Source organism: Zerene cesonia, chromosome 12 (genome assembly GCF_012273895.1).
Source record: "Zerene cesonia ecotype Mississippi chromosome 12, Zerene_cesonia_1.1, whole genome shotgun sequence".
NCBI classification, from domain to species: domain Eukaryota; kingdom Metazoa; phylum Arthropoda; class Insecta; order Lepidoptera; family Pieridae; genus Zerene; species Zerene cesonia.
In genome coordinates this window covers 4,664,053-4,676,539 of record NC_052113.1, presented here as the reverse complement: position 1 = coordinate 4,676,539, position 12,487 = coordinate 4,664,053, and the positions used below count along the sequence as shown (strand labels likewise).

Below are 12,487 nucleotides of genomic sequence, written 5' to 3'. Positions count from 1 at the left end.
TATTTATAGAAGACACAGATTCAAAACACAAATTGCTGATAGAAAACTCTTAAATAATACGTTGAATTTAAAACAAAATTGAATTGAAACTTATAGTGTACGGTTTCTTAAGTTTTTAAATAAATCAAATTATCACTACGTAATAAATAAACCTCCATACAGTAGGGAAATAAAAAACGCTGTATCGACATAAATTTACTAAAAAACTATAGAATAAATAACAACAATTAAATTATTCAGTCTTAAAATCACCGGTGTAAATCGTTAGCACTGTCCAATGGGAAATCCATTTCACTGAGTTCAGCGAAGTTTTCTTCCACTGGGGGGAAGACGCAGTCGAGGTCTACATACAGTTGATTCTGTACGGTTAGTCTATCTACGATTTGTGTGAAGGTCGGCCGAATGTTCGGGTCATCGGACCAGCACTCGGTCATGAGCTCGTAAAGTCTTTGGGAGGCTCTGGCTGGCTTCGGCAGACGACCGCCCGTGGTTAGGTACGTGGGGAGTTCTTGGTTGCTTAATTCAGCGTATGGGAATCCACCTGAAATCCAACAGTCAGTAATGTGTTAGTTACTAATTAATGAATTTCTACACTATTTATTACTGTTTTGGAATATGAACAAGTAGAAAATAAACTATTTTATAGGCTTTTTAGGAGAAATTGTATGTGGTAGTCGAATATTGTATGTGGTAGTCGAGCACGCTTCGGAACGAATTGGGCCAGCTCGCACCGGGGAAGTACCACACCCCCACAGAAGACCGACGTGAAATAGCATTCTGCTGTGTTTCGTTCGGTGAGTGGGGGAGCCGGAGGCCCATGTCCTTTTCCTTCCCCTTCCCAGTCCTTTCCTTTATTCCTCTCGCCAATCCTTTCTTAATCCCTTCCCAATATAAAGTCGGCAATCCATTTGTAGAGGCATAAGGTCTATAATCGACTCTACGTCTCTACAAATGTTCATGGGCGGTGGTAGCGCTTTCCATCAGGCGTTCCACCAGCTCCATTGCCGACTGTGACATAAAAAAAAACAATGAGATAAAATTACGAAGGTGTGATAATTAAGTATAATGCTAGTTAGGCATTCATATTAATTTAAATGTTTTTTTATTCATAATTACGTTACACCCCTGTGATTTCCATTACACGCGCGACTCGTAGGATTCAGCTTATTCAAATATTTTTATATCTTTTTAGACGTGTGAATGCGTGCCTACGTTTAATGTATAATAAGAGATGATATAAAATAAACGTTATTGAGCAATATAAATTCACTCATGTATGAAGACATGTTTGTACACACAATTAATTATTTTGATAATCGGATTATAATATTATGTTGTTGTAATTATTATTAATACAAAATTAATTATATCAGATTCTTTATCGTTTAGAAAATATTGAAGCAACAAATACTTCAATCAACGTCTTTCGGAGTTGCTGGCGACACTGCACGTTGGAGATTTAAAAAGTTCTCGCTCGAATAACAAACATATTATTTAAACAAATTTTACAGCAACATCCTTACTATCAAAGTTGATGACTGATCAAGTCTTGTGCGACGTACTCGTGTTTTATAGCCTTCCGATCACTTTTTACATATCATAAAATCATCACTAACCGGAAAAACCTCCAACAAATCTTACCAAAAGTAGCAATTTCCCATAGCAAAACAGCAAAAGCCCAGACATCAGTGGCACTGCTGTACTGAGAGGTGAAAATAGCTTCCGGTGCCAGCCACCGCAGTGGGACGGGTCTGGAACGGGTGTGGACATAGATACCAGAACGGGAGAGTCCAAAGTCCGCGACCTTTAAGACGCCAGCTCCATCCATTAATATGTTCCTTGCCGCGAGATCTCTGGAATTATAAAGTAACACTTTGAAGATGTCTAGATTAGCTGAACTTTTGAAAAGTTTTAGTTTGTAGGTTTTGAAGAGATACTGAGAAGTAAATATATATATTATGTCATTTACTAGCAATAGTAATATATAAATATATACTTCTAGTCCTATTAAAGTTAATTAAGGTGAGATTTTAGCGCACAAGAGAACTGAGAAACCTCATACAAAACACAATTCAAGTTTCATGCGATAGGTAAATAATGATTATTACTATTATTCTATTCAGTAATCTGAGTTACAGCTCCATAATACACTACACATAACTAGCTTTACCTGCGCAATTTTGAATTTAGTGATATATGTTCATTGATTGTTTGGCGCCGATCCGTAATTATGCATATATACATTTTACCTTACTTAAATAATTTATTGAATAAAGAAATGTTCGGCGATTTAATCTTTGAAATGTGTTTATAAATACGTCAATATACGGATATAGTTGGAGACGTGAAACGAAGCTAAAGAGTAACAGTAAAAAAGCTGGTCAGCAAAAAAATTTAAGAAGAAGAAAAAGAAACATAAGGTCATGCTAACCGCGGGATTCAGCGGCAACAGAAATCCACCCTCTCTGAAAATTTAAACTTATTATCACGTTACATGAGATAAAGATGCCTGGTGAAAGACATCGGACAGACAGACGGACACCAGAGTTGTGCAAATAGGATCCAATTTCCGTACCCTAAGGGTACGGAACTCTGGAAAATTGTATTTATTGACGTCGCTTTTATTTCTTTCTACTATTAAAGTCACGTGCGAATTTACCTAAAATTTAATCTTATACAGTAAAATGACTAAAATCCATGTCACGTGTGGGTATTCTACCTCTAGTAGGTAATAGAGAGTAGTTGTAGGAGTAAGACTTAATTAGACGCAGGGAATATTTTTTCCATTATCGTGTTAAAGACGTTAAAACAGAAGTTTAAATATTAGACCGAAAGATAAATTGAAATGATGAAGGGTTGTTTTAAAACGCGTTTTGAAAAAGTTTTAATTTAAACGTTTGTAACTGTTTAGAATTGTGAAAACCAATTATCTCTCTCATTATTAATTTAAATATATTTTCGTATTACATTTATCACAGAACCACTCAAGCAGTTTTAAAACATATTTTCGAAATTTCATAATATCTCTTAACTGATATCTGCTTTTATAAATCCGTGTACGGATTATTAAAGCATATAAGTTATGTTATGAAAAGCTAGCTTTCTCACTTAGGCTTCGTCCGCATATACAAGAAGAAAATAGATACTGAAAAACAGTTGAGCATAGTTTCCGTTTTCGTGTGATTTCCGTCATAAAACCTATGCCTATCTTGGGTGTCATACTATCTGTGTACCATTCCAATCGGTTCAGTGGTTTGACGTCAAGAGACAGACAGAGTTACATTTCCATCTATACCTACATTTTTTCATTAAGCTAGTGAGCAACTAATTCTATTTATACTTTTTAGAATTAATAAGGGTTTCTCACAAAACATTTCACATCACCGTTAAGTGACAGCCTACTACAATTATATTTCTAAGATAAAGGATTTATACTGAGCAAAACAAACTAAACAATTTCGATAACAATGGAATATGAAACAATGTGTTTCGAATTTGCTTCGGAAACTGGGTTCTATTTATTTAAGAAACGTTCTGTAATGCTTCAAACTTAACGAAGGTCATAGTATAATAGTTCATTGTTAATTTATTAAAGAAGCTCCCTGCTATAACAGGCAATAGGCATTAAAATTCTCACTAGATTATTAATATCTCCAATTTATCACAACCAAACTAAATTTTAATGAGACCTGCGGGGGGGAACTTTCAAATTAAAAAGAATCATTAAAATCTGTTCACTCAAACACTATCTTCTAAAAAATTGTGAGAACCTCCTTCTTTTTTGAAATCGGTTAATAATAACCCATAATAAATGGTAACCTACCAAAGGTAACAGTGGATATCATGAAATGCGGAATCAATGTGGAATTTTTATTATTATTTTTTAACAAAAATGAATCCAGTGAGTATAAAATAAAAGTAGGTCCTATGAAGAATAGAAGTACTAAGAAAAAGACGTTAATAACCTTTAAATAGGACAGGAAATTGACTTTTAAAAGTAAGTTTTACTCAGATGGATAACTAACGTAAAAGGGATTTTTTATGTTCCCATGATGGTTTATTCTATCTTGCCTGACTCGTATGTTCATTGTTGTATGGTTTATGTATTGTTCATTCAATAAAGATCGCGCAGAAAAGATCCTATTCTAAGCTGAATCGCATAGCACACATCATTTAATCTTCAAACTCTTAGTTACCAGGAGAATAGAATTGAACTGGAACTTATGAAACCGCAGCCTCAGCTGAGCGAGAAATGATGAAATTAGCTTGAAATATCGAATAAGAATTAAACAATAAATTTAATTTTAGAAGATGATCCTTTTGTTCCTATGTACTGCTTCAGGCCAGTAATGTTAATTCCACTGGCGTTTTATTTACACGTCCATCCAACCCTTAACTCGAATGATTTCCTTATTCCTTGATATAAAAAATATATAGTCACATGAATCTCTCTACTAATATATTAATTACTTTCGCATTTATTAACTCTGGCGGTCTATCTGTCGCTTGTTCAGGTTTAAAGTACTAAACTGATTTAGATGAAATTTGGTAGTGACATAATTTGAGATCCGAGAAAGGACATATGTATTATCATACATAGTTTTTATCCCGAAAATCCCACGTGAACGGGAATCATGCGGGGAAACATACGGGAATGACCCTTTTTCTTCGGCAACGCGAAGCCGTGATTGTGTCGTGGGTGTATAAAGATAATTTTATATAAATTATAATGTAGTTTTTGCGCATTGTTGTACCAAAATAGAGACAAGCAGGCAAGTCAAAATGATTTGCAGTCTAAGCTCATAGAAAGCAGTCCGGGAAAGTCTGAAATGTGGTCAATGAATTATAAATAGTTTGTTATAAGCATAGCTAATGTTGTAGATGTTAAAGTATTTTAAACATAATTTTGAACCACTTCGAAGTGATATAATAAAGAAATAAAAGAGATATAAATTATGAAAAAAGAAAGTAAATGATTTTTTTATAATAATAATAATTATAGTTTTGGCACAGATAACATAATACTGTACTAGTAGTTTTTGTTTCCAAGTTAATACTTGTAGGCTTCTACATAATACTTTATTCTTAGAATTGTAAACTAAAAACTATGCTGCCGTAATAAATTTGCCGTCTAGACATCTACCAACTAATCAATTGCTTTAAAACCTATAACCACAAAATGAAATAGAAATTCTACTGGAAAACTTTGAAACATCCACACTCCCCGTGTGAATTGTAAAGTTCTCCATTAAACAATTAATATTAATTGTTTCACCACCTCCTGACACCCTAATAACTTATTTTCAATTTTTTCTTAAACGTTGGGCATAGAACCGTTGCTATAGTTACAGTTGCTTAGTAACCCTCAACAACTGTTCATTCGGGCGTTGTCTTTGCTCATAAGTAAAACCGATACTGTCTGGTAATCTAATTTATGGTAAAATTAATTATACTTCTGGAAGGCGGGCTATTTGTTCAGTTTTGTGTGTGTGTTTTAATGATAAATTAATTAGAAATGTTATGAAAAATATACGCTAAATAACACTGTTTGAGAGAATTTTTATTAATCCAATTTTGAAAAAAGATATAAATAATAAAAGCTTTGAAGCATTTATAAAAGATAAAAGATAATTATTATTAAAATGACAAGTGGAAAGTTTAAGAGTAGGTATATAATAAAGATAAAATTTGGCTTTCTTTGGAGGTTTTCATAATTTGTAATATTATATTCATTTGACTTATAAAGTTTTATTTCATTGCAAATACGCAAAAATACTGCATTGCTGTAACATTTTCCGCAGGCGTCATAAAATTTAATTTACAAGGCGGGAATAAGCTTATATATTGTATAATATACCACAGCAACCATTATGTTATTCGAATAACATTGAGTTGTGCATAATTAAACCGCCGGGAGCAAGCGAGGACGTTCCCTGTTGCCCGGGTGAGGCTATTGACATGATTTCTTAGAATATATCCCAATTTTCCTGGTAAAATGTTGCGAGCTGTATGCTTCAAATTATTTATGTATTGTTCAACTGAAATATTTATGTTTCAAACACTCAAATTAAATGAAATAATAATTTTATTTGTTTATGTAAATCATATATTGCATGAATATAATTATAAACTTATTAACTTACTATATATAATTTTAAATACATCAATAAAATGATGATTGTCATATTATAGATAAATACTCGAAATATATAAATTTAACGCTAAATAAATAAAAGCTAGCTAAGATAAGACAAGAGAGATGAAATGAACCTTAACACATTTTTTAAAGAATTTAAATTTTCACGAACAGCAAATGATTTATGAAAAAATTTAGTCTTATGTGCTTAAATCATCTCACAGCTCACTGCCCAGTCGATGAGCGAAAGAAATTGCACAGATAACATAATGCTAGGATAGGTACTTGAATATCTTCCGAGGATTTTCTACAGAATTGAAGGACATTGTTGCTCATAGAAAATTACTTCCACTGTTGTGCATATACTAAGGTTATCTTATAGCAATATATAAATGTAATAAATAATGATACGATTATTATTAAATTGACAGGAAGTCGAAGTCGATATATTTTGGAGATAACCCTAATTTGTATTTGGTTTTCATACCACAATATGTCTCATTCGTTTCTATGATGTAAAAAGAATAAAAAAGATCTATTTTTGGAGCTAAAGCCGGTTCAAGAAATCAATATCTTGCTCATGGAGAGAGATTGCGCGACTTGAAAACGGATTGTTTTGATGAAACCTTAATATTTAATATGAATATATAAATATGTTTTGTAACCATGTTTTCTGCAAATATTTTTTTTATTTAAAATGAAAAAAATAAAAATTGGTAGCCTGGTTTATTATGCAAGGTTTATTATTATTATTTATTGACATCCACACTTCATCTTCATCCACCACGTTTATTTAAGTTATGATCGTCGCTATTCTGGGATCATTAGCATATTCCGGTTTTGTAATATTTTAACATTTTTATAACATGATTAAAATCTTTCTATAGGAAAGAAAAAACAAATAAATGAGATCTGCCTACTAAAAATTGTGTATGTCAAATAAAATCAGCAAAGATCCGTTAAAAATGAATAGAATTACGCAAATAACATCTTAACATAGAAAAACCTAGGCAAGCTATTTTCAATGCGAGTATGTGTAGTTTTTTAAACAGGTTTCTCAGACACAAAACCCTAACAAACTTCGTGATTAACACTACAAATACGCGTTGTTATCTGCTTTATATATAAGTCTATGGAAATAAATCAGTTATGGACTTCTTCTTTAAATCCATTAGGTTTATTTTGATTATGCTGTACTTACCGATGCGTTATACCACGAGCTTCCAAGTGCTGCATGCCCAATGCAACTTGTAATGCGTAGTCTCTCATAGTACTGCTGTCTAGGTGCAGTGCAGGCTCTGCCACGTAATGGTGTTTGCTCATTACTTCTTGGTCGGAATCTATGTACAGTTTTGTGTCAGCATTCTCTTCTAATGGAGGATCTGAGTCACTCAAATTTGTGTATTCGGCTGAAAGTGAAAACGTATTTAACATTTCTCTGTATTTCGATTTTGGACAATGTCGGATAAACATCTTATGTATTGTTAATAATCTCTTATTGTATTCAAATCCTTGCGACTGCTTTAGTTTGAGTATAAGTTCTAATTGACAGGACTACAATATGCAGTTTAAATTTCTAAATAAATGTAGTTTAAGATGAGACTTTACTCCCTCCAAGGTGTTTGTTCGCAGGATTTGATAGGCGTTTAGTTTTAATACTACTACTATAGTTTTATGTTTTTGTTATTAATTATATTTGACTTACCAAATAATCATGTAAAACATAAATTTTTAAATTACATATTAATTGCGCATTGTGAAAACTTATACATTTTAACATACTAATAAAATTTTAGTAGTAACTACAAACAAATACATACTATCAGCTTCAGACGGTCGACCGTTTATATTACAATCGGACTTAATGCTGTTCTTCTGCTGGTCTATATTCCGCCTGCCTCTGGCTGATCGCAGCAGAGTCAAGAGGTCACCTCTAGGCGCGTGTTCCAGCAGAGCTATGAGGGGCGCTCGCCGGGTGCAACACGCAACCAAACGTATCACATGTTTGTGTTCGCCAACGTGTTTCAGCATTGCTATTTCTCTGAGGAAGTCTTGCATCTCTTCGCCGGTTGCGTTGTCTGGAAATATGATTCGTCGTGCAACTGGCGGAATATATGGTTGCACTCAAGGTACCAGGGTACCAGGAAGCTAATGGGCTTTCCTGGCCCTAACTGTACTCTATCTGTATACCTCCCTATATCTGTATCGTAGTATTTGGTACATTATTTAGACACATTAATAAAAGTTTAGGCCAGTGTGGTTTGTACATTTATAAAATGCCGTTATGTTATTCTAGGCTTATAGCTATTTGCATACCAAATTTTTACAAAGTCGGTATTGTAGTTTTAGGATGGAAAAAAACAAATATCTTCTCTTCACAAGCATTAATTATCTCTTCATAAAATAACTTAAGAAAAACTGAAGCGTATAATTGAAATGGTTAATATTCACACATAAGTTTTTTGAGATATAGGGGAAATTTATCTAATATGGGGGAATTATTTCAGAAAAGATTATTGGGAGAATTCAAAAACGAAATGATACTTTACACGAAATTTTGATACGATAAAACAATTGAGTTTTCTTTAGGAATAAAGACTCGTTTGTTAACATTGTTTTTCCTTTGAATAATGCGATTTTGACTACAGGGCATATAACTCTATATTGTATTTATTTATATAAGGACGTCGCGTTATATAAAAAACTTATAACTCGAGAACGGTTGAACGGATTTTTATAATTTGTAACCGCTATGATTATAATAATTACTGTAATCAATAATTATTTTTAATATAAAAGCTAAAGAAACTTCAAATTGACAAATCTAAACCAAATTGAAATGGGACTACACGGGAGGTAGTTTAATAAAAATCATCATCATGTGTTCACGCAGTCAAAAGTTCTAAGGTGATAAATGCAAAATAAGAACTTTGTTTTTTGAAGTCGGTTGACAAATATAAACGATTGTGAAAGGAAATAAACATTTTTAACAACAATCAAGCTATAACAGTTGAATACTCATCAATACTTTCATTTCCTATTTTATGTAAGCTAATTGCGAGTATAAATTCATTAGGCGGTGTGCTTTTGTGTTGTGAACGACAGAACAATCAATCTTTCTATATGCAAATGCGACAAGTAAATGAATTGTGTATGGGTTCAAACACTGACTCCAGAGCACTAGAAGTGACTTTTATTAGTTTCATAATCACACATCGACCGCCTCCTTGGTACAGTGGTTAACGCGTGAGCGTAGAACCAACGGGTCCTGGGTTCAATTCCCGGTAGGGACGCATAAAAAAAACGTCTCGGTCTGGCAAGACACAGAAGGCTGATCACCTACTTGTCCGTAAAGAAAATCGAAAAGTGAAACAGATGTACATCATCTGCCCCATACCCCACTAGGGGACACGGGACTTCACTTTTATAATCATACTTCACACTAATATTATAAATGTGTAAGTTTGTTTGTTTGGATTTCTGTCCGTCAATCACGCTGAAACTACAGAACGGATTTTGATGAAATTTGTTATACAGACAGCTGAGATGAGCTTTTGAGAAAAATAAGAAAATACAGTCACAAAATATTTTTAAATGTCCTAATTCCACGCGGGCTAATCTTGGGGCGGAGCTAGTATGGTTTAATTTTGCGTATTTAATGCTAAAAGCGGATAACAAAGTTTCATTAAATTATCCAAGTTCGACATTTAAAGATTAAAATTGATGCCATTATGAGGCCCTTTAAACCTATCCACAAGAAGTTATAAAGGTCTGGGTACAACGTCAAGAGGGTCAAAAGGTAATAAAATTGTTATCAGATTGACAGATTACTCAATCCCATGTGAGGTCGATACGATTAGTGTTACATGCAGGTTCACACCATTTGTATTTCACTTCTGTAATGGTATATACAAGGTTGTTCACAAGGTATTTAATTCTTTCAAAAGCGCTCCCTCAGAATAGTTGTATATAAAATAGGGCTATTAGTCATTAGCATTACTCTATGTGTCGTAAATGATTTATTTGTTGAAAGATGTAATGTTAGTAACGGTAGGTTTAACTTAGGGCACTGAATACTTGAGATGCTATTTAACACTCAAACGTCCTATTATGACCACTTTAATAAATAGTGGGAAGCGATTTTATGATGCAGTTGGTAAATTGACGCGACAGTGAAACATGGAGTAAAATATAATATACAAAAAAAAATGCCGTTTACAACTTTAATACTAATCAAAGCTTAATTAATGAATGGTTAGTAAAAATAATGAAATGTGCAGTTATATAAATAGACAGTTCGAGTTCACTATGAGCTTAAGCAGCAGCAAAAGCATCTATCTCCACATGGAATATATCTTATCGCTTATAGAACCGCCTAGAATAAGATTTCCTATCTACTGATTCTGAGTGTGTATTCATTATCGGAGCTGTTATTTCTATTCATCTGTTACCCATAATAATATATAATACTAATTTGGCGAAAAATAGCATTTGAAATTGTAGTATTGTAGAAGTACAATAGATAAATAGACTCATAATCACATAAAAATTTTCCGAAGAAAAATTCTGCCTGCGGCTATATTGGGCAGAGCTTTCTAATAAGGGGCACTATGAACTTTAAACATTACTGCTACCGAATAAGGTTTTAATTTGAATGAATGTTTTATACAACGCCGCTGAGACATTTTTTTGACGATAATTTTCTAATGAATCTAATGATAAATATATTACAGTACCGACGAGCCTCATATTTATCCTGTATCGGAACAATGTTAATCGAATAATTAAATATGTAATAACTTTTTAGTATTGCCACATTCAGTAATTTTACAGCTACGATGTTAGATACAATGTTTTATGCAATAACTGAGATATTATCAAATCGCGAACTGCTCCTGTAATTACATGGGAACTGAATTGAATTTTTAAGAAGCGTCGTGTATACGTTGTTACGTGGAACATGTTAGTTTTTTATAGTTTCACATGCAAAAAGATTCTTTCATTATTCCGTAAAATTTAAATTCTATCAGCTTATTATCATATAAACCAATGCTGCTAGTTCTGTTTTATACTGTCGAAACAATAACCTATTTAGGTTGGCTTAATTTACAAAATAATGTTTGTTTCATACCAAATCATTTTCATTCATACCAAAATGCTGGAACGAAACTTATTTCGTATGTCTTAACATAATATTAAAAGAAATAGTGTTATCAAATGTATCAAATTATTACCTGTTAGCATTTTAGCAGCAACTGTTATGGTCTCTCCGCCAGGCATGTCCAGGTGAGCTACATGGACCCTTCCGAAAGCTCCACTCCCTATTAAAGCCCCTAGGTGGACTCGGGATCTGCTGACCTCCCATTCATCGGTGTCATCCCCTGGCTTATGACCATTTCATAATTACAGTATATACTATTCTAACGTAGTTGATTAATTATAAAATATAAGTTATCCGCCGCAGCTATACTAGAGTACACTTCGTAAGAACAAAAGTAAAAAAAAAAATAAAAAAAATATTGCTAAGCTAAATATAAGACGTGCGTTGAAATTGCCCGATTTCCGAAACCCACTAGTGTACGAACCTTTTAATTAAAAGTAATAGACTAATTGTTTAAATATTTTATTTTTATTAATTCCTTATAAGTCCTGTTACTCTAATAAGAACAAGTCTAGCCGGGCTATTCGCGATTTCTAAAAATATTTACCTCAAACTCCTTATGAACGTAAAGTGGACTTTCTTCCATCTGGCCCCTTGTGACGTTCGCTTCGTTTCTGTAACAATACGCTTTGATAAGTTCACTAAAAATAGAACCTCGTAAATCCTGATATATTTAATACATTAATATGAGAAAGAAGAAATACCTCTAAGGATGTTATTATGTGTAGAAATATTTCCCAGATTTCCAAATGACATGATTTCATTTTGTTAAATTACAAAGTAACAAAGGTTTTTTGCATTATATAACGTAGGTACTATTACGACGATATCATCTACATTTTACATATTATAATGACCATTACTAGTCAATATTATGTAAGTACTTTTATGAATAAATACTAAAACATATATTTCTGAAATTAAGTATAAAACTCTCGATTGCAATCGACACGTTTCTTTCAATCCGGAACAAACGTGAAGCCGTAAACAGAAGTGGCGATAAAATTATAGGATACTTATCTCGATCATATATTGCTCAATTGTAGTCGGTCAATAGGCGCATACGCGTCGTGATTTGCGAAACAGTTTGTAAAGACGGGTAGCGTTCGTACAAACATAGTAATGGCAACTGGCACGTACGTAGTTACGCAGTGTAAATAAATATTCTTTATAAATCTTGTTCTTTTTTC

The 12,487-nt window shown here is 33.0% G+C and overlaps 1 protein-coding gene across 1 annotated transcript; it reads right to left on the bottom strand.

Annotated features, from left to right (window-relative positions):
• Positions 1-182: 182 nt before the first annotated feature.
• LOC119830874 (fibroblast growth factor receptor 4-like) lies at positions 183-12,101 on the bottom strand. The gene is made up of 6 exons (XM_038354049.1): positions 11,845-12,101; positions 11,371-11,521; positions 7,957-8,214; positions 7,338-7,545; positions 1,642-1,853; positions 183-541 (listed from the first exon to the last, which is right to left on the bottom strand). Exons 1-6 carry the CDS (start codon positions 11,881-11,883, stop codon positions 249-251), a joined length of 1,161 nt encoding a protein of 386 aa, XP_038209977.1. The 5' UTR covers positions 11,884-12,101; the 3' UTR covers positions 183-248.
• Between the last annotated feature and the right edge of the window lie 386 nt (positions 12,102-12,487).